Source organism: Lepidochelys kempii, chromosome 1 (genome assembly GCF_965140285.1).
Source record: "Lepidochelys kempii isolate rLepKem1 chromosome 1, rLepKem1.hap1, whole genome shotgun sequence".
Taxonomy (NCBI): domain Eukaryota; kingdom Metazoa; phylum Chordata; order Testudines; family Cheloniidae; genus Lepidochelys; species Lepidochelys kempii.
The window spans coordinates 326130592-326154113 of record NC_136380.1 but is presented as its reverse complement, the minus strand read 5'-3'; the positions used below and the strand labels follow the sequence as shown (position 1 = coordinate 326154113).

General features: G+C 42.2%; 1 protein-coding gene across 4 annotated transcripts in view; it reads right to left on the bottom strand.

Annotated features, from left to right (window-relative positions):
* Positions 1-3612: 3612 nt before the first annotated feature.
* NAMPT (nicotinamide phosphoribosyltransferase) overlaps positions 3613-23522 on the bottom strand; it is a 62747-nt gene continuing 42837 nt past the window's right edge. For 2 of the 4 annotated variants that reach the window (XM_073328478.2, XM_073328476.2), the window contains 3 exons: positions 11748-11888; positions 10953-11087; positions 3616-6586 (listed from right to left, as the gene is read on the bottom strand). In XM_073328478.2, the coding sequence (XP_073184579.2) occupies positions 6473-6586; positions 10953-11087; positions 11748-11888 (390 nt within the window). In that variant the 3' untranslated portion in view covers positions 3616-6472. Of the gene's footprint in view, positions 6587-10952; positions 11088-11747; positions 11889-23522 lie in introns of all 4 variants that reach the window. The other 2 variants (XM_073328477.2, XM_078851150.1) reach the window with 2 other exon arrangements.

Genomic DNA, 23522 nt, shown 5'->3' with positions numbered 1-23522 from the left:
GACCAGCAACAGATCCAATTCTTCTTTTAGGGGCAAGGGGGATGGGGAAGGGAGGATAACATTAAAATACTTCTGGAGGAGAGAGAGGAGATGCTGCTTTCCCCACTGATCAGAGACTGGATTCATAAACTCCACACTCCAGACAAATGGGAGACCAGCACTTTTGACACTATGATCTGAGACAATAAAAAGTATATTTAAAAACCAGCTATTGAATATTTAAATGAAAGATCAACACTGTAGATTAAATCTAACAAGCCCTTCTGCTCAAAAGAAGCCTCCCTAACTGCATTCCTAGTTATTTTAAGCTGCTCAGGACTCATATGCTACACCACCCAGGGTGCCCTTCAACAGAAGACTGTCGCAGATTGAAATACTCTTCCCTTACAAATAAGGCAGAGAAAAGCATATATTATAAAAAGAACAGACAGTGTCTGAGAACCTCAGACACCAGGGCTGATGGTCCATTAAAAAACTACTAACAGAGGTTAACGGTGCTATCAGTAAGGGAAGAAAAACTGACTGAACAGAATGCTTAGAGCCCACAACTGCTATTACAGTAAATCTGATTCATATTCCTTTGTAAGGAGGAATGAGGCTAAAGAGGTCATGAGTTTGTCATTATGTGCCTTGGGAGACAGTGGAGATGGATAACTAAGTGCAAAGTCTCCCTCATAGGGATTCTATCCATTCTCTGTGCAAGGCCATGGTCTTTCAGGAGACAATCTTCAGGCAGGAGAGTTGGGTCTATAGGACTCTGTGGTGGTTCTTCAGGACTGAAGAATGCATTGTACCTACCTGGAGATGAAACCTTCACAACTTGAATACAGCTTTTCTAGCCCCCAAGAAACGTCACAGGGAAACCAAGAGTAGCCCACACACGCTAACTGGAGCAACAGTTACAGTGTAACGGAGTCAGCAACCCTTCCCCCCCCCCCAGCAGGCAGTTCACCCTGAATAAGTTTAAATAAACAAGAGGCAAAAAACTGAAAATAGGAAGGGAAGGGGGGGAAGCTGGTTAAATAACCCCATTGCAATGACACTAATATAAAACTCCACAATCCACACACATCTCTCTGACCCCCAAACACCTCCATGGAATGGAGCCTCCTTGCACAGAGAATAATTCCAATACCTATTTGTTAGCTAGCATTACAATGGACTCAATTCTGAGTCTAAAAATGCTAACAGACTTGTAAACGGTAGAGCCTGTTGCTACAGATGTGGGACTCAAGCAAGGGGACATGAAACAGGAATAGGGTGGAGATCTTTCAGGAAATATGTGCTAAGAAGGCCATACAGCTTTAGACAGTCATAAGCTGTTACCCAGATCCACTTATTTCCTTCTTCTTGGCTAAAGTGACAAGCCAGGTGCTTCCCAGAGGTAAAAGGTCACGCAGGTTCTTATGTTCTGATCTCCCCTTTTGGGTATCACAGGTGGTCTCTGGCCTGGTGTTTTCCTCAAAGTCTTCCCAGGCAACAGAGGCTCTTTGTTTGCTTTTGTTAACAGCACAGCCTGGGGCTTGCAATGGATAAGCTGAGAACAGCAGCTGAGCCATCTCATTTCCGCAGGAGCTTCCACAGCTGCCTTCGCATCAGCCTTGCTCCTCTTGAAAAAAATACACCCGGCTTGACTCATACCCTGAAGAGGTGAGCTCTTGTTGCTATAGCACTGAAGCCACAAAGTGCTCCAATTTGAAGGCTTTGGTGGTCTAAGTTTTGGTTCTTAACTCACTGTTGCATCTGTACATACATTTACATGAGCCTTTCTGGCTCTGGAGGACTCAAACACGGGCTAGAAACAAACCAGCCAACCACCTCCATTCTTAAACTGTGCATTCATTATGCTCTTTATAGCTTCACTTTAAAATTGGTTTAATGCCCCTATATTTCAATTGACCCACTCCCTTATTACCTCATCCCAAAAAAGGTAGGGTATAAATCAGAAATAGACCATTTATACCCCAGGCATGTATGACACTATTATTCTTAACCATTAATATAGTATGTAATGGACACTGACAAATAGGCAAGGTTCCTACCTTAAGCAGCTCAATCCAGGTAGTATTTTATGTCAGAGCTGGGGGACAGGGGAAGCAGGGAAAAAGCACATCTATTTTTAGGGCTATTTTAGGTTGGAAGTTTTCCGAGAGCCTCCTTCATACAGATACAAGCTCTCCTGCTGGTAATAGCTCACCTTACCTGATTACTCTCGTTACAGTGTGTACGGAAACACCCATTGTTTCATGTTCTCTATGTATATAACATCTCCCCACTGTATTTTCCACTGCATGCATGTGATGAAGTGAGCTGTAGCTCACGAAAATTTATGCTCAAATAAATTTGTTAGTCTCTAAGGTGCCACAAGTCCTCCTTTTCTTTTTGTGGATACAGACTAACACGGCTGCTACTCTGAAACTTGTCTATGAAAACACAAAGAACACTTTACATACCTGAGAACAAGTAATAACTTAACTCACAAAAAGTGGGACTATGATGGAATAAGAAGCCTGGAGCATTGTAATGGGATGGTTTAACTAACTTACCAAGACAGTCGGCTGTACAGTCAGCTGTGTGGTCCTAGCTACAGTATATAGTACATATACTCTTGAGAAACCATGCTCAGAAGACTGAAATGTCTAATCATAAGCAGCCTGTTATTGTAGGCCAGAGAAGTCACTAAGATCAGGGCTGCCCTGTTTCAAAATTCTGTACAGCCTCATTGAGAGAGCTTGTATTTTGTATTGACAGGGCATGCTCATCAGTTCTTTAAGCTTCTGCAGCTAGTGCACAGGGGATTTCAAAGTGAAATTTTCTTTCATTGTTATGCTTAACTCATTTAATTTTTGGGTCTGGCAATAAGCATTTTGCCCCATAAGCGTTTACATTACATCTTTAATGGGGCTGGTTAATGGGCTTCTGAACAAGTTTTCAGCAGCTTTATCCTGAAACTGTCAAGTCTGAGGACATTCACTTGACTTAGAATTGTGTGAAATATAAAGGGCGATAAGCCCTTGGGGTTTTCATACCTAAGTGTTCTGGCGACTGTATATCAAGATCATAGAAGAGTGGTCCACCTTCAAGTACATATAAAACCTGTAAGTGGAATAAGGTGTTAGAGTAGGGATTTGCTCAAGTCCTGTAACAAACATGGGATACGTGTAACCTGCTCCACCTCCTTCCAGAATGTGTTTTAAGTCTAAATAAATAAACGTAAACCAGTGATACTCAGACTTCAGTGGTTCACGAGCCAAATTAGTAATAAACATTACCCAAAAGAGCCAGAGTACTGCAAATTCATGGTTTCATATATATATATACTCTCTCTCTCTCTCTCTCTCTATATATATTATATATATATTATATATATATATATATACACATACAATTCTCACAGCAAAATGACTGACCAAGTATTTTATCAATTACAATTGGTTAACATAGTAAAAGCATCCTGATTGGTTAATAATTAAAATCACAGTGTTTTAATATTGTGTGCTGCAAAGAGCTGAAGGAGACGCATTGAAGAGCCATTTGTGGCTTGTTAGCCTCAGTTTGAGTATCACTTATGTAAACTGTTCACTTTGTATGGTTATCCTATATAGAAGATCATGGCACTTCAATTTCACTCTGTCCAAACTGCTGGCAATGGGTGCATTGGAAGAACTCTGACGTCCAACAGCACAGGTTTAAAACAAAGTCAAATGGATATTAGTGTTTCACTACCAGAACTAAACTTTATTTCCATTTTATTACATATTTGTATTTGATGTTGAGTACATTTAACACAAGATTTAAGTGAAGAATATTTACTCTCCACTAAACGAGTTAAGGAGGAATGTAAAACTAGAAAAAACAGTTTAAACTTTACGTTTTGAATTTTGGCAAATAAAACAAATACTTTTCTATTTTCTCCTCAGATCTTCTAAGATAGATCTTGTTACAAAAAGATTTAGCATCAGTTTCATAGCCATGCATCTCAGGAAAAAAAGAAGTCCTATAAAATCAATTTCTTATGCGAAGTACTAAATAAATTATTTAGAGTATTAACACAAAACGTCCAACTCCGATTTTTAAATACAAGCACTGTACTATAATTAAATGGGGATACTTAAAATGTCTCAATAGCTACAAATCTAATTATTTAAAGCAAACCCAAACATGCTGTTTGCTTCAGTATGGAAGAATTATGATATTGTAAGGTTCAAGCACTGTAGTAGGTTATATTTCACATCACTATCAACCCTTTGGTGTCCGACATGTCAAACTGCCAAACGCGTGGTGGCAAGAGTTGAGGATTGACTAGCACCAGGTGGTTAAAGTACTAACATTATTTTAAAATGAAAGACACGACTTTCTGAAAGTGACATGCACAGCTTAGGAAATAAACTGAAATCTAGATATAATATCAAACCGTCACTTGTGTACTTCATGGTAGACAAAAAGAAAACAGTGCTTTCATAGCATATCCCCAGCTCTTAATTACAAAAATATCAGTTATGGGTAGTCAATAGTTATCAAAATCTTTATTGGTACAGGATGAAAACAGTTATATTTTTTTTTTAAACCATACATCATAAAATTCTCTAATACGTATCATATGGAGGAGTGAAAGTCTCTATTCTATTGAACTGTTACTAATCCTATCTCTGGAGTTAAAGTCTTTACTGACCAAATATGAACAATATGGGTAACAGCAATAGAATGCAGATCCAGGGTGTGAAAAGGTCAGTGTTTATCATCTTACTAAAACTCTACATCACTGAAGTGTATAATCACATACAGTAAGAGTGAAAACATTTTTTTAAACAAATAAAACAAACTATTGCAACTGGGCTTAAGTGTTTTAACTTCAAATCCCGGAAACATCCTAGAAATATGACAAGTTCTTTGTGGCCCTTTTTGGTGTGACAATAAGAACAATAAAGTATGGCTTTTTAACCTTCCTTCAAATAAAACTATATTTTGTATTATCTCAATTGGTCTAAATTGTTTGATCTCTTCTAAACCATTTGTCCTGTAACATCGCTTGCTAATACATTAGAGCCAGAACCAAATGCAACACCTGTTCAATGATCAGTGACTTAGTTGCTCTTTAGCATGGATAACGTTACAGAAACCATTGCTTTTCTAAAAAAGGAGAGATTCATTTTCTCATAAGAGCCACTCTACAGTAGAGTCAAACATCTGAAAACTTGCTATGGTTTGTCTAAAAATCATTGACAGTTTTGTTCTCCAGCAGGTGTTCAAACAAGCATATGCAGAGAGTGAATAAAATCAAGCGCAGTGGACTAAAAAGTACCTTTCATATCTTTTGTTTTCATAATTATCCCTCTGTATCATGTCCCCCCTGGGGGGTTCATGTAAAAGGAGTTTGTCTAGCGTAATATTTTATTAAAGTTGTTTAACAAAAAATAGTTAAACATATTTATACAATTTAACATCCAGTCTGCTAAAAGGTAAATTAATGAAAAAAATACAAAAAGTAAAAAAAGTGCACTACCCAGTCCAGTATTTCACTTTAAAGTCATGTCACTTACAATATATGAAAAATAAACCCAGAAGTATAATTACTTTAAAATACACCGCTTCCATATTTATCAGTATTTTACACGTATATTCTGTAGTGGAAGAGGATATCTCTTAAAAACTTTACTCTTAAAATATTGAGGTGCATATGCCAAGTGGACTATACTTGACAAGAGACAAGTTGCAGTAGAGAATTCTTTCAAATTTGGCATTCCATTTACATACCATACACTGCTAGCAAGGCCTATACGTTTATAGTACCTAAAGATTCCAGCAAGAACAGTAATTTTCTTTAATGTAGAATGACTACTACAGATAACTACAAGGAACAGTGAGGTCAGCAATTCTATGGGTCTTAAGTACATACAAGTCCTGATTTAACCTTCAAATGGTACAATGTCACAAGAAACTTTAAGGCCATTCTTATTTGCTGATTAATGGACAAAAGGCAATGATTTTTCCTCCAAAATATTTTCTTGAAAGTCTGTGCTCATAAAAATCATGAAAAGTTGGAAAGACTTAATTATTGAAACTTTAAATATATTTTACACAATCTTGTTTGTACAAAAATACAAGTTAAATATAAACAAAGTAATCATGATAATTTCATGTAAATCCATTTTGTGATATTCTGTTCCATATAAAAATGTTTCTCTGCTCTGTCTCATTTGTGAAAAGATCAATACCAGATTGAATCACTACTGGCAAAGGGCCCTAAAAAGCACACTTCAGCATTAAACAGACTTTACATTGTAAGAACCATTTCCTAATTTCCTCTTTTCTAAAGACTGGTGCCAAAAAGGAAAGAAAAAAGGCAGTATGTCCATAAACCAACAAATAATTTGGCTATAATGCATCATAACACACAAACACAGAGATCTGTACAACAAACTCGTTAGCTATGCAGTACATACTCATTACACAGAGAGACATGGAATTAAACTTAATGAGGTGCCACTTCTAGTTCACTGTCCCTCAGGCTGGCATTTTTCCTTACTTCGTCAAACGAGTAAGACTTCATTACCTTTCCGTTCTTGAAGACCGTATGAAGGAGATCCTGTAACAGACACCACTTTGTTTCAGTGAACGTGAAATAAGATCTCTTTCAAGAAGAGGTGCTGAACACACATGTATACTAGTTACACTGTCAGATATAAACTTTTATATGATCCTGCAAAACACTTATGCACTGCTCAACTTTACATATGAGTAGCCCTGTAGACATCAGTGGGACTTACTGATACGTAAAAATGAGCACCCACATAAAGTGTTTGTGAGATTGGGGCCTTAGTTGCTAAGAGACTAGCTTTTGTGTTTCTATTTGCAACTCTAACATTCTTAAAATCTTATAAATATTTTAGCCATATTATGCATGTGTAGTGTTTATAGTACAAAGAATTAGTATACACAATCTCAAAATAAATTAAGACATCAACCTCTTGTGCCAGGCCACTGCTGAAAGCACAAACTAAGAGTGGGGAAGATATTTCATACACTCTGCTAGAGCTATTAATAGGAAAGGTGAAGCTCACTTGACCAACACCTGACGAAAATTCTGATATTAGAACTAAGAGTGCGATCCAACATTCACTTCCCTCAGTGCGTAGAAGGACCAACACACTTTTCCCCTCTGGAATAGCTACTGGAAAAGCTGTTTGTAGCACCTGGCAGAAATCTCCTTTGCATATATCCTTGTATTAAACAGATCACCACCAAAGAGAAGCTGTGAGTTAGAAGTGTAACAAAAGCCAACTCTGTATAGTGTTAATGTGGACAAGTGTAGCTGCCATCACACAGACCTGCAATTTTAGTCAACCAGGCCTGGGGAGCAGTGAGTATTTTGTATTCCGCTTCCATTTAGTGACATTAATGAATAAGCCACTTCAACGCAGTAGGCAGCAAATCTTTCTTCCTTACCCGTTGTACTTGCTAGAGATGGAGGACCATATTTTGCCTGATTTTGAACAGACTCAAAGCTTTGCGGGTCCTGAATTGTGTTGTGATAAGGCCTACCTCCTATGATTGAAAGCTAGATACCTCCAGGATGGACAAGCGTGTTACTCAAAGCGTTACCAAAATATACCACCTCCTACAAAAGTGCCATGCAAATGCCTTTTCTCACTTTCTGGTGGCACTGTAAATAAGAAGAGGGCAGCATTATCTCCCATAAACGTAAAACTTGTTTATCTTAAGGATTGGCTAAACAAGAAGTAGGACTGAGCGAACTTGTAGGCTCTGAAGTTTTACATGGTTTTGTTTTTGAGTGCAGTTATAACCAAAAAAAAAAGTCTACATTTGTAAGTTGCACTTTCACAACAAAAAGATTGCACTACAGTACTTGTATGAGGTGAATTGAAAAATACTATCATTTGTCAAAAAATATACACTTTGATTTCAATTACAACACAGAATATATAGGAAAATGTAGAAAAACATCCAAAATATTTAATAATTTTCAATTGGTATTCTATTAACATTGCTATTAATTGCGATTAATTTTTAATCAATTTTTTTAGTTAATTGCATGAGTTAACTGAGATTATTCGACAGCCCTAGCAATTATAGATCTGTTTGAGAAATCTAAAGGCAAAAGTGATATATATTTACTAGAAGCCAATAAATACCTAGAGTGGCAGAAATTGCCCGCAATACAACAATATTCAAACTTCTGCGTAGGTTTCCAAATATTGCTACTGCCTATTGTTTTGCTTTATTGATAAAGACTCTTGTTGTCTGTGCCTTCCTTGCTTGTGAACAGGCAAGTCTATATGACTGCACCTTTCTCTTCTTCTTCAATATACATCAGGTGGCTTCTATGACCAACTGTTCTGCAGTGAAGAGGTGTTATATAGCTGCCTCTGCCCTCACTTGTATGTTAGTTTAACCTGGAGAACAAAGATTCTAAAAATCTGTGCATAAATACTACTTAGGAAATTTCCTGTATACAGCCACTTCTTTACCTGGAGACAGTTAGTTGATCCAAAAAGACCAAAGGATTGCATGACTTCTCCAATCTCTCCCTGACACTCTCCCCAAAAACTGCCCTGCCATTGTACTGTCCTGCCATATGCGGCTGACAATTCACACATTTGATCCCTTTATAAGGGCCCCTACTATTTGCACACAACTGCCTGTAAGGGGTTTCTTTAGAACACGCTAGTAACTGTTGTGATCACCTGCACCAAGCGTAACACGTCTGGTAACTCATGTCTTAACTGCTTCCTCAAAGAAGTAGGGTTAACATTCAGAAGAAAGTGGCTACTGGGCAAAGTGGCTGCAAAAGATAGGAATGGTCACTCCCCCTCCAAGAAAAAGTCCTTTCCTCAGTAAGAAATCAAAATCCAGTAATCTGATGTTTCTTTGCCAATCAAGCACTGTGGCTATTCAGAAAGCCTGGGCAACAGCTGACAGCATACACATTTCTCACCACCTCGCTCTTCAATTTAAAAGACTGCAACCAAATGTTTCCTCTTCCTGTCTTAGCATGCATATCACAGCCCCTGCATACATCCCTTCTATACCAAATTCAAGAGCCCATTTTAAATGTCAAGCCAATGCAGAGCTCTCAGTAGTTGTTTTGTCCTGCATTCAACTCATATCCTATCACCCACTTTTGACTTTGTATCTCCCCTCTTTGCTGAGCTCTACATTTGAAATTGCTTCTCTTGGCCTATGCAGTAAGTCACCTCCTTCCTCTCCTTCAAATCTACTGAGCCTGGCACTACTGATCAACTACAGCTTGCCTGTTCTCACTCTTGCACCCAAATGTTTAGTGTCTATCTGAACATGACTCAGCATTCCAAAAGGCAGTGAACTTTTAAATCCTCACCAGGTATTATGAATACATGCCATGCAATGAAATGGCTAGAAGCCAGGAGGGCTGGATTTACTCTCCAATTTGCCTCAGATTTAGCTCAACACTTTGGGGCAAGTCATTTAATTTCTGCTTTTCTCCATCTGAAAAGTGGAGAAATATCAACTGGCAGAAGCACTGCAAGGCTAGTTTGTAAATCCTTGTCTGGAAGTCTCTAAGGGTGGCATTTTCTTAAGTGCTCACAACTGGCCTAACTCTCTTCCCTTTGAAGTTAAAGGAAGTTTTATCTCAGATCTCAACATGAACAGAATTAGGCCTACGCCAATTGCTTTTAAAAATTCCACACAAAACCACAATTTGCATAATCATCCAAAATGTAATATTTAACCTGTAGCAAGTTAGGCAGTTATCAGATGTCACTTGATATCTGGCCAATTTCCTTGGTTATTTTGGGGCTACTAGGTGTGTGATGTGGCTGTATGAGGCCTTCCAATGTACCCCACTTCTCCCTACAGCTGGATCTTGCCTCCTCCCCTCAAATTAGATAAGAAGCAGGAAGGGTAAAGCATATACTGGGGTGCTGAAGTAGAAAGATAAGAAAGAGTGGGCAGGTGTAAGTCAGTGCAGGTGTACAACACCCTACTGGGGATGGGATCATTTTGAAAACGGGAAGATGAGAAGAGTCCTTCTGTTGAGAGAGGTTGAAAACATCCTGCCCGAGCCCCTTTTGCCTCCAAAATATCTAGTAGGAGTGTGCTAATGCTCAGTGATTCAGATCAATTCACTGAGGAGGCCTGCAGTCATCCTAATGGTAACACTGGTCACTGACGTCCCAGGTACATCTTGGAGAACACACTGGATTTATATTGTAAAGGGGGCGGGGGGAAATTGGTGAAATAAGATGCATTTACTGAGATATTCTGTGGCCTCCAGAGTACAGTGTCAAGGGATTAATCGAAGTTTATGGCACAATTAAAGTCTTGAGTTTAAATTTTTAGATGACTTTAATGCAGTTTTGAAGGCTATGCTCAGCGATACAGTATATAATGCCACACAGCAGATATGGCATCGTAGACTGAATGGAGCTAAAAAGGGCTTGAGAACAGGACAAGAACAGCAGCTTGGCTTTTATGAACATACCAGAAAGCCTTAATTTTTTAAAAAGGAAATTAATGAGGACATGTTCTCTAGAGGGTTCTTTTTTAAATGGATTTTTAAAAATCCAGTTTCTGGTAGACTCCAGCTGACAAAAGCCATTTAAATATTGAGGGAGTATTACAGAGGTTGCACTGTAAGAGCATTCTACATTTCATCAACAGACTGTTCAGATCTGGAAAAAGGAAGGCAATTTTCCCCATTCCTTTCCTATAATCCCAACTGAAAATACTAGAGAGTAAAACTAAGTGATATCTACAGTGCAGGTTATACTGATTTTGCTATAGATGGAGCTTCTGGGATTATTTGGTAGAGGTTATTGGTTGAATATGAAGAAGACTGAAAACAAATCTCAAAATCAAGCTTAACTATCTAAGCTACTTTCTCTCAGTTTGGGTTAGCATTGGGAACAGAGTCATCTACTTCTGAGGAAGTCATAAGTCAGAATACATACATGACCATATTCTTCAAGATCCCCCTTGCCTTCCTCTAATGTAACAAAATCTCCATTGGGTGTCCTATGTAAAGAGAGTCGACCTTTCTTTGACCTTTTGTTAGGGTCTGCTACTGGATCCTTAAAGACATTCACCTGGAAATCACAGTGAGAAGAAGTTAGTATAAGAGGAGATATTCAAATGAGTGCTCATGCACATCATGCAGATGGTGCCAATATGTGATTGAAATGTGAAGCAATACAAATATAGTAAAACCTCAAAGATGTGAAAACCAGAATTACGGACTGACTGGTCAACCAGACACCATGTGAAACTGGAAGTAACCAACCAGGCGGAAGCAAAAGAAAATACTGTAGTGTGTCTGTATTGCATGTTAAAGGTGGGCACATGTGGGCTCCCTGTCCCCACCACCATGTGCGAGGCACCCACTTACAGCTAGGAGTTGAAGATGCTGTGATTCACAGGCAAAGCTGCGAGCCCCCACTGCCAGCCAAAGCAGGAGCAGCACTGGGGTCTGCACTGCTTTCCTATAAGCCCTGGGTGTTGTTTTCACTTCCCCTCCATTGGCCAATCGGGAGGGGGACAAGCTTTCCCAGAAAGAAGCTGCCTGCAAGAAAGCTGCGTAGCTGCATCTGGAACCTGGCCCGGAGTGTGAACTGCTGGAGCCAGAGCTGCGTTCGGAGTTACGAACCTTTCAGAGTTATGGACAATCTCCATTCCCGAGATGTCCATAACTCGGGGTTTCCACTGTAGTTTATATGTGATAAAATGAGTGAAAAAATTAGAGGTCATACCCCAAGGCCATTGGTCACCACATAACTGCATTTGAAGGAACAATTCAAGAGATCCCTAGTTAATTTCTGCAGCAAAGCGCCACCAGATCCAAAGGAAACATTTTCAATACTCCATTTATTCTTCTTCATTCCCTCCACAATCTGATAAGAAAAAGAAACAGTGATAAAGGAATGTACTTTAAGAGCTGGGTTGATAAATGTCATTTTTCATAATATTTTATTGCACATTTTGAGAAGATGCTCTTTTACAGACAATTAAGCCAGCTAGCATTCATATATCAAGAAGATATATGTAAAATATTGTCAATACCTGGCATGCTGTTCAAATTTTTAATACTTTAGTCTGAGATCATTATAAAATGTTACTGCTGGAGAACTGTTATCTGCACTGTAACATGCAACATAAAACACCACCCCCTCCCTTCCCAAGACAAGAATAGTACAGTAATGCAACACCCAGCCATAGAGCCCTAAAGCATATTATTTCTTTGCTCAAATTAATCCTTCATGGTGGCATTCAAGAGCCTTCTGATGGTTGTCAAAATTGTGGGCCAACTCTAGATTCCAAAGAAGCTCAAGTTATAGGATGTGTTCTGAAACAAAGTGATCATTTCACCCACCAACACCAAGAGAGGGGCTTTGCTTGCCTCTACCCGGAACTGCAATAGAGCAATTCTTCCTAAGGATATGCAGCCTAGAATTAGTTGTATTAGAGATTTCTAGGATGGTATTCACGTGGTAGAGCATTTGGTTTACCCTCTTCTTCAACCAAAGTTCTCGAGCGATTCTTGTTTGGCATATTCAGCTGTTTTGCCATCTTTTCTGAGAGTTATCAGAAAAAAAGTTAAATGCAATCCCATCAGACAATTTAAAAACTTACCATAAATATGTCTTCTCATAACACAAGAATCCTCTAGTCTAGAGTCATGATTGCTGTATTAGCCCTACCCACAATGGCCAGAGAAGCTGATTGGTCAAAGTTCTGTTTTCCTGAACTGCTCCCCTATATGAGCTTGGAAAGCATGTCACAACCCAGGTCAAGAAACTTTCAGTGTTTGGAACCACCTATAAACATACTACTAACCAGAGTCTGAAAGTCCCAGATGAGAGGATTCTTCTGTTATGAAGGGACAGTTTACACTTAAATTACACTACATTAAAATTATTTTACTCTCTCACACAGACAATCCCTAGCCTGTAGTCATGACTGATGAGAAGTGACAACCAGGCCATCCAGAGAAAGAGAAGGGGAAGAGCTAAATGAAAAAAGAGACTGGGGGAGAATATGCGGTGTTCTTGTAGCCATGTTGGTCCCAGGATATTAGAGACACAAGGCAGGTGAGTTAATAGCTTTTATTGGACCAATTTTTGTTGGTGAGACAAGCTTTCCAGCTTACACTGAGCTCTTCTTTAGGTTTGGGAAACATGCTCCAAGTGTCATAGCTAATTACCAGGTGGAACAGGTTGTTTAGCATTAATTAACACATACAGTATTTCAATGGGCCATTCAAGGTGAAGTGGCCAGTTAACACCCCTCCAGTCACAGGGGGAGAAATGAAGGAGGGAAGTAACTGGGGGTGGGGGGGGGAGGGTGTTTAGTGGGTTATAGAGTGTTGAATGGTCCTTGAAATGTGTGTGTTAACAACTTATGCTCAACAACTTTGTATTTAAGGGTGACACTTTGAGCATGTTTCCCAGACCTGAAGAAGAGCTCAGTGTAAGCTTGTCTCTCACCAACAGATTTTGGTCCAATAAAAAGGTATTACCTTAGCCACTTTGTCTCTCTAATTAGGGGAGAATGGCTAACTAAAAGATCTAGCAGTCCAAAGCGGCAAGATCTTCAGCAGCCTTTCCAGGATATTTAACATGCCAAACTTTTCCCTTGCATGATTTGTTCAGGGCCTTAACCTATGACAGGGAAGCTTGAAGGTAGTGACACTGAACATGACTGTTTGCAGAGTTGCAGAGGCTCCTTTAAAACGAGAGGGTCTAGCAGGATGAAGGGTCATTACACAAAGTAAAAATTATTTCCCCATGCTATTCCCCCCCCACACACACACACACTGTTATTCACACCTTCTTGTCAACTGTTTGAAATGGGCCATCCTGATTATCACTACAAAAGTTAGCCCACCTTAATTGATTAGTCTTGTTATAGTTAGTATGGCAACACCCATTTTTTCATGTTCTGTGTGCATATATCTTCCTACTGTATTTTCCACTGAATGCATCCGACGAAGGTGGTTTTAGCCCACGAAAGCTTATGCCCAAATAAATTTGTTAGTCTCTAAGGTGCCACAAGTACTCCTCGCTTTTTTTGCTGATACAGACTAACACGGCTACCACTCTGAAACCTACAAAAAAGGGACACCCTGTCCACGGGATAACATTCAGACTATGGTAGACTTTGCCAGCCAGTCTCAGGCCTGGTCTACACTACAAAGTTAGGTCGATGCAAGGCAGAGTACTTTCACCTAGCTGTGCATGCGTCCTCTCTTAAATTGGGCTACTGCCGACACAACTGCCCTGTTACACCAACTTAATACCCCCACCTCCCCGAGAGGCCCAGAGCCAAGGGTGATGTACTTAGGTTGACGCAGTGCGAGGGTAGACACTGCGTTACTTACATCAACCATTACTTGCCTCCAGCTGCTGGAACAGGCGGGAAGAACTGGGCCTCCTGGGCCTGCGGGGAGAGGAGGCAGTGCAGGCGCAGCTGAACCAGTCATAGAAACGTGGACATCTCTGAGTAGACTGCTCTAGGGAGCGGGAGAAGGGCTACAGCAAGGAGCAGCAGCGCCACATGAGAGCCAAGGAGCCATAGCATGCATACCAGAAGGCCAACAACTGATCTGGTGCCGAGCTGCAGACCTACCACTTTCACAAGGAGTTGCATTATATCCTCCACGGAGACACCCCCCCCCCCCACCAGCACTGTGGCTGCCTCAGAGGAGTCCCAGTCAGAGGCCCCTGCTGTGAACTGCAAGGAGGCAGAGGTAGAAGAGGAAGAGTATGGGGGACAGGAGATTGGGAGGATCCAGGTGCACAGCAAGCCAGGATCTGTTTTTGACTCCACCGCAGTCCAGCCAGTCCCACCAGTTGAGCACAGGCAAGCCCAATGCAGGGGAAGGAACTTTGAGCAAACGTGTAGTTTGATTTTAAAATTACAGGAATGCTTCCCCCCCTCCAAAGTAGCAGAACACATCTTTTGACATCTCATTAAATTTACTCATGCTAGAAGAGAGAGTGGTACAACCAAGAAAGGAAGAGTTGCTATCTGCTTTTCATTCTCCTCTAGATTTAGGCAGGGTGGTCCATGCGGAGCAGTATATGCACAGGGATGTCCCATAAATCCTCCGGAAAGATCTCAGTGAAACTTTCATGGAGGTACTCTGCAATCCTCTGACAAATGTTTCTAGTGAGGGCTGCCTTATTTCTTCCATTGCGGTAGGACATTTTCCCACAGCACCCAGCAATAAATTCAGCTGGCACAAGCTAGCAGGATATGGGCCTGGGCAGCATCAGGTCACCAGCAGCAGCTGCACGGTCTCTGCCTCCGTTACCCTCAGGACTGAGGTATCAGCTAAAATCACCACTGCCTGTGGAAAACAGTGCCAGTATTCAGTGTCATTGCCCTATACTACCAGAATCATGCAACCGAGCTATTACTACCTCATTTCCCCTTCCCCGGTGGGCCATACTCACCCTGGCTGGTGCCGAGCAAAAGCACAAACAATCGCAAGCAGAAGTGAGAATGGAGTGCTTACAACTTTTTGGGAGTAAAGGGAGTGTTCAGCATTTTAAGTTTTGCTTTCCCTAATGAACACACTAACAATAGTACCTTTTTGTTTTATCTACAGCTGCTGCCATTGTGGCCTTCAGGTTCTCCCCCTCCACACCTGCAGAATGCCTGAGTCAGACAAGCAGGAGAAAGAAGAGGTCTCAGGGTGACACATTCCAGGAGATCCTGCAAGCCAGGGGGGAACTGAACACTGAGCTCAGGGCCTGGAGGATCACCATTGCCGATAGCCTGGGGAAGGATGGAGTAGAGAGGAGAAAGATGCAGGAAAAGGAGAGGGACATGCAACAGGACATACTGGGACTTCTCAGGAAACAAAGATGCTGCAGACTCTAGTGGACCAGCGGGTTCAACAATTCTATGCTCGCCTCCCTCTGCAGCCCATGGCAAACTCAATATTGAGACCTCCCTATACCCCACTCAACATTTCACATGGTATCACAGCTCGCTAAAGTACTCCTACCACTCCACCCTGGGACACTGAAGACAATCAGATATACATCATCTGTGGCTTTCACAGATCCGTGTGTGTAGCTGAAACGGACATGAATGTCCTTCCTCTTCATACGTTCTGTTCTCTTAATTACTTAAGTTTTAAATGTTTAATTGCCTGTTTGTTTTTTTCACAGATTTTGGTCAGAATTAAATTCTGTTTTTTGTAACATAATTCAATTTATCATTAGGGCTACGATTTTTCCATGGAGATGGCGGAGGTCACAGAATCTGTAACTTCCAGAGACCTCTGACTTCAGCCCACAGCAACTGGGAGTTGCAGGGTCCCCCTGCCTCTCCCGGATGACAGCAACTGTGGTGGGGCCCCCCACAGCTCCCGGCCACTGTGGGGACCTTGGAGCTCTGAGCCCCCAGAGGCAGCGCTTCCAGCAGACCCCCTGCTGTGGGCGGTGTGGGGACCCTGCAGCTGAGCTCCCCATTTTGTCATGGATATTTTTAGTAAAAGTCGCAGACAGGTCACAGTCTTCTGTGAATTTTTCTTTATTGCTCGTGACCTGTCTGTGACTTTTACTAAAAATATCCATGACAAACTCTTAGCCTTATTTGTCGTTTTTAGTTCACAACATACACTGGCTGGTGCTGAGAAGTTCTGAAAGCGACCAGTTACCTGTTACTGCGCAGTGTCTCAACTCAAAAAGATCATTCACAAGCAATATTAATAAGTGCATTGACAATGCACTGTTCCTACATATAAAGCTGTTGCCACACAATTCATACCAGTCTGCAAACAGGAGGGCCAGCTAGAGCACAGTACACCAACACACTGCTCTGGTTCAGTATTAAAATGCTATTTCAATGCCCCCCTTAGCTGTATAGCTCTGCACTGAGCTCCTCTAATAGCCCTCATACCTGGCTGTTCAAATTCAGCAGACAGCCACTCCACCTGCTGCTTGGTGAAAACTTTTTCCCCTTTGCTTCACAGATATTACACAGCAGGCAGCTAACCATTGGGATATTTTTCTCACCAAGGTCCAATCGTCTGAGTAACCACCACCAGCAACTCTTCAAATGACCAAAGACACATTCAACTGTTATTCTACACCTGCTGAGCTGGTAACCAAAGTGTTTCGTGGTGCTGTTGAGTTGTCTCGCTTCATGAGCCATGGGAGCAAAAGGAAGGCTGAGTTCCCAAGGATCATTACTGGCATTTCAACATTGCCAATGGTAATCTGTGTTCTTAAAGATGTGAGCATCATGCACCCTCCTTGACCAGCCCATAATGATATTGGTAAAGCATCCTCAGTGATCCACCAGTGCTTGCATTACCATAGAAAAGTAGCCCTTTCTTTGACATACTCTGTGGCAAGGTGGTCTGAAGCCAAAATAGGGACCTGCATGCCATCTACCCGACTGTAGTTCTGGATCCCCACGGCTGCAAATCCATTACTACGTCCTGCATATTGCAGAGAGTCAGAGTCCTGCACAGCAGGAGGCACTTGAGGGTCCTGCACATTTCTGTGACAGTAGCCCCCATGGTGGATTTCCTGACTCCAAATTGATTACTGACTGACTGGTAGCAACCTGGCACTGCAAGTTTCCACAGTGCAATTGCCACTCACTCCTCCACTGTCCCTGCAGCTCTCATTTTGGTGTTCCTGTACTGGAGGGCTAAGGCAAGCTTACGTGTAGCTCACGAAAGCTCATGCTCAAATAAACTGGTTAGTCTCTAAGGTGCCACAAGTACTCCTTTTCTTTTTGCGAATACAGACTAACACGGCTGTTACTCTGAGATCCAGGTACGTGGCCTTGCGCTTCTAAAAGTTCTAAAGCCATAGCTCATCGTCCCAATCTGCATGATGAGGAGATCCCACCAGTCACTGCTTGTTTCTCTTGCCCAGAACCAGTGCTCCAGCATCTGCAGCTGCTCCATGACCACCACCAACCACCTTGAATTGTTTCGCACTGGTCCCACAGCAATATGCTCTCCAAGGAATCGTCATGTTCCCTGTGTTTCTTCTTGTAACTCTGCAAATACTGCAGGATGATGTCCCCCATGCTTGCAACATTCATGACAACAGTGCAGAGCTGTACAGGCTCCATGTTTCTATCAGAGATGGCCAAAACCAAGGATGCCCATGAGGGTTTGTGGGATTTTGAAAAGACGGTGCAAAAATTATGGGACAGATGAAATTATGGGATGAGAATAATGCATTATGGGAAGTTGACCCATGTTCCTAGTCACCCCTGCCCAACTTGTTTCGGCTTCATCATGCATTGCCAAAATTCCCAAAAGACAGTGCACTGGAAGATGGGATACCTACCCATGATACACCACATTCTGCATCGATACAAGGGCTCCTGGTGAGTATGCACACCACTGACACAAGGAGCCATCTACGCATGTGCATAAGCAACGTACTAACTGTGGCAGCTGTATGCTGACTTAACTTGAGTCAACGTAAGTAGGTAGTATAGACATGGCCTCAATTTACAAGTGGACCATCCACATAGAGGAGCACTAAAGTTCTAGACTTACCCTTACAGGATATGGTTTAAAGCCTAAAGCCATGACAGGGAAGCCAACAGGTAGTGGTATAGGAAAAGGCAACACACACAGCACAGCGGCTGAGACATAACGTCTCAAGGTCATGCTCCAGACTTCCTCCCACCAGGTCTTTAGGGGCAACATCTCCCTCTAACACACACCTCTTTAGAGAATTTCCCCTGCCTCAGTTCCAGCATATACAGATTACTCAACCTGACAAGGAGACAGGAACGTCAGACCTCCCTGTAGTACTTCCTTTTAATGGAATCTTCTTGAGGCATCCTGAAAATTTCTCTTCTAAATCTCTAAAAATCGTATTGGTTTTAACAATGAACTTCACTCCTCTGGTGCCAATGACTAGGGGACTCTGATTTGGACACTACTTCCTAGAGAGGAGCATGAGCAGGAAGGGACTCTCCTTCCTTGGAGGATTAGAGGCTTTCCTAGAAGCCATTTGCAGAAGGGGAACCAGAGGACGGCAAATGACTCAGAGTTGTTAATTAGGTCTGAATGAGGGAGATTCTCCAAGAGCCTCTGGAATAACTGAAGGAGATAAGGAAGGGGTAGGAAGAAGAACTGTTTGTGCAGACTCCTTTCAAGCACAACCTCCAAAAAATTGTTAGAAGATGGCCATGAGCAACATCTCATTCAGGAACATGAAGCTGCTTGGGAGGACCAGTCATTCTGGGGGGACACTCCCAGGTTAACAGGCATTACCAGTGCAGAGTGTGGCATAACTGGGCTCTGTTTGACTGGTGTAGTAGAGTGGGGCAAGAAATCACAACTACAGGGTTGGTCCCCTTCAGCCAGCATCCAGCCACATGCTTCACCCCGTTCTGTCCATGGCATCCCTGGACAGTTGGCCGCCTTATGCTGTGGACACATTCTCGATTACCTCAGCTGATGAGCAAACACATTTGGATGAAAAGTTGGCTTCAGCCCATCCACACTCCCATCATGAGGGATCTTCATTAGTCAGAATGATCTGGGGTGGGGGGGAGGGAGGGGAGGAATAGTATGACCCTGGCTAACGCTATGGCAAAAAGTTCTGATTCTACCACTGACCCTTCTGCTGAGATCCACATTTGGTGCTTCCAGAGGAGGAGCAGAAGGAGAAGCAAATAGAAGAGGAAGGAATTACACCAAAAACCTCAAAGGTCTGCAGCCTTTCCTCAGAACAACGCCACACAGAAGAGTTTCTCATTGTGGTGAAGGCAGCAAGACAGAGGGCACGTTGTACTTTTCAGCTCATACAGAGGGAGCAATTCAGGTGTCTAGATTTTGACCAGCTAACCCAGGGGTTCTCAAAACTTCATTCTAACATGACCCGCTTCTGACAATAAAAAATTACTACCTGGCCCCCGGGGGGGGTGGGGGGAAGGAACAACACACGGACACCAAAGCCTGAGCTCCCCCAAGCCCTGCCACCCTGGGTGGGGAAACCCAAAGTCCAAGCCCCAGGCAAGGGGCCAAAGCCAAAGCTCAAGGGCTTCAGCCCCAGTTGCAGGGCCTGAACCTGAGCCCCATCACCCAGAGTTGAAGGCTTTGGCTCCAAGTAGTGGGGCTTGGGCTTTGGCTTCAGCACTGGGCCCCAGCAAGGCTAATGGAAGCCCTGGCAACCCCATTAAAATGGGGTCGCAACCCACTTTGGGTCCTGACTCTCTGAGAGCTGCTGAGCTAACCATTTCCATTGTAGGCATTGTTAGTCTATCAGTCATGATCCCAAACTAGAGGATTCTCTAGTATGAGAATTTAAATATGTCTGGAAATCGAATGCTCAAAAGATAATCTCTTGAAGATCTAGTATATTTTGCAGTTAGCAGATTGGAATGACTTAAAAGTGAAAACATCAAAATAAGAAGTCAAACAGAAGGTTCCTTACCTGTGCTACCAGTACCCCCTATTAAAACAAAGAATTTTAAAAATCCAGTTTACATTCTTCCTGCTGTTTTTGTTCGCTTCAACTAGTTTGGACAGTGAACTAGACTGATCAGTTAATTTCTCATTCTAGGTTTTCATAGCATGCCCATCACCACAGTACTGTACCTGGTACATGACACTGTAGTTACATTTGAGATTCCAACACTGATGTGGAATGTTTAAAGTTAAAACAAACTTTCAAGAAGTTTAAAAGAAAAGAAAAGTAATCACTATGAATATGTATATACAGATAAAATCCTGTAAAACTATTTAAAAATGTTTTATTCTACATGAAACCTACAGTGCTATATGTAAAATAATTGAAAGTGCCTCTTTAAAGCAATCCCAGCATTGATATCCTATACATCAGCATGGGAGATGCGGTGTTATTTAAAACAGGAGTAAGAATGCCTTTGCAGTTTAAATAAGTATAAACTTGGTTCTCTTATACCAAGCGTTATGACTGTTTTTATTCTCGCAGGTAATGCTATGCTGCTAAAAGGCTTGGGGGAGGAGGGGAGAATTAATATATATATTTTTATATCCTACATTTTTGGGATCTGAATAGGAAAGTAATTTAAATACAGACTTATCCCTTGTGTCCATTTCCTCTCACATTAGGTATCAGAAACAGTTTTTCCCTGTCCTATTTACACCTTGCAGAACAGCACTGAATCTCCATATCCTGAAGAACAAGGTTCCACCTCCTTTCCCGCATAAATATATATTTTAAAAGACTAGTTATGATTTTGTGATAGACTAGTATGACACTAATTGTTGCCTCCTAGAATTTTGTCAGGTTAAGGAAAAAAAGTCTTACCAGAAGCTCACTGGCTTTCTTCTGGAAAGACTGAATTTAGTGGGCCAAATTCATCACTGGTGTAGCACCATCAGAGGTCAGTGGAGTCAAACCAGCAATGAATATGGCCCAATATATTCTAACTCACAACTGAATTCTGTTTAACAGTTGTTAAATGTAGTTTATGGTCTCCAAGAACAGATGCTGGAAAAGTTTAACAATCAGACATAATTATGTATTAAAGAGAAGAACACGCCTAGGGGAATTCTGCGCCACTGCGCATGCACAGAATTCATGTCCCCCCCAGATTTTTTTGCTTCCCCACCGAAAAATAGCTTTCTGATAGGAAAGCAAAGGGAAGCCACAAGAGCAGTCATGCGACCCTCCCCAGCAGTATGTTTTGGGTGTCCAGGGCAGCCAGTACAGAGGTAAATCACTGTGGGGTAAGGGGTGGGACTGGGGAAGACCCGGCTGGTGGCTCCTATCCTGCGCCGGGTTCGGCCGCTAGCCCTGGCTGGGGAGAATGGGACTTCCTCTTCCCCTGCACAGGATCCAGAGCCAGGTCAGACCCATCCCCAGATTTCTCCAAAGGCTGCAGGAAGTTCTGCAAACGCCTCACCCATCATTCCTTAGCTGCAGAGGGAGGGATCACTGTATTGGGAGATGCTCCCCCATCCGCCCAACCCCCATGCATCCAGACCCCCCCAGATCCCCCACCGAGCCCCACTCCCCCTGCATCTGGACCACCCCAACAAGCCACCCACACCCAGATCCCCACTCTACTAAGCCCCAACCAGCTGCACCTGGATCCCCATACCCCATAGAGCCTCCCTCCCCCACATCTGGACCCCTCACTGAACCCCCACACCTAAACCCCCTTCTGAGCCCCAACCACCTTCGCCTGGACCCCCTTGCAGAATCCCATTACCATTGCACCCAGAACTCCCCAACAAGCCCATGTGCATCCAGATTACCCCACACAGAACCCTCTCAACCCACACCTGGATCCCCCCACACTAAGCCGCTCCATACTTGGATCCTGCTGGGCTGAGCCTGCCTTCCTACACCTGATGCACTTGGCACACAAGGGCAGGGCCCTGGGGTGTTTCTGGGACAGGCTCGGTCCTTGCGCTGTGTCAGGGTTAAGTGCAGCCTCACTGCTGAGCCATGTCCCTGGTTGAGAGCTGCAGAGTGATATCCTACCTCTGTGCACCAGTGGCCTGTATTCCCCAATGCGACGCTGGAGCGTCCACATGTATTTGACAAATAAAACCTGCAGAATTTTGAAATACTGTGTGCAGAATTTCTATTTTTTTGGCGCAGAAAGCCATCAGGAGTAGAATATCCAGATTCAGTTATTTCATGCTTGCTGTTATCACAGTTGTGCATGATACAGCAAGACTATTCTCGTCAAATCACTGTTTCTGTCAAACAAACCAAGAAAATCAGATTTGCTTTTCAGGGTTGTCATAGCATGAATTTGTTAGCTGTTTTCCATTACAAGGCAATCTTCCCACCAATGACTCTGTTACTTAATATCCCAACTAGCATGCTCTCTGAGGATTTGTCAGTGACATGTAAATACCTTTGTAGCTTTGTTGTTTGGGCTCATGTTCGTGGATCTCAGATTATACATGGTTTATCAAACTGAACAGATGCATGACTCCCACCAGTGTGCCACTGCTTTACTGCCACTTCTGTGGTCTAGTTTCTCTAGTCCTTAATTCAAAAGAATGCAAAGCTGCTCAGACCTGGTGAACTGGAGTTCCTGTGGGTTCTTTCCAATATCTAAGAGGTTTCACTGAACTGAGTATTTCCTAATTTATTTTGCAGCACTGCAGCAGTATTTACTCAGGTGAAAACGATGAATGCCCTATGCAATGCTGCTATTCATTTTCAAAGCAAAAGGCATTAATCTTGTGATGGCCTGACTCTTAATATCAAGTAACTGATGAAGTGCAGAAATAAGATTAACCAATCCTGTTCTGCACTTCCTTTCATCAGATACTTGCAAGTTTGTCACTAGAGTTTCCAGGAGGTAATAAAAACTTCGGTTTCTATTTCGCTGAAATTGTACTTTTTAATTTTAACAGTAAGAAATGATGTGCCCATCTCTCAGACTATCAGGCACCAGCAGTTTAATGTGGTATAATTTTGCATAAAACATGGATTGTTCAATTATTCTTATTGGCTGGGATTTTAAAGATGCCACCCCCACCACATTTAATACTAACAATGGTTTGTAGACACTTTTGCATT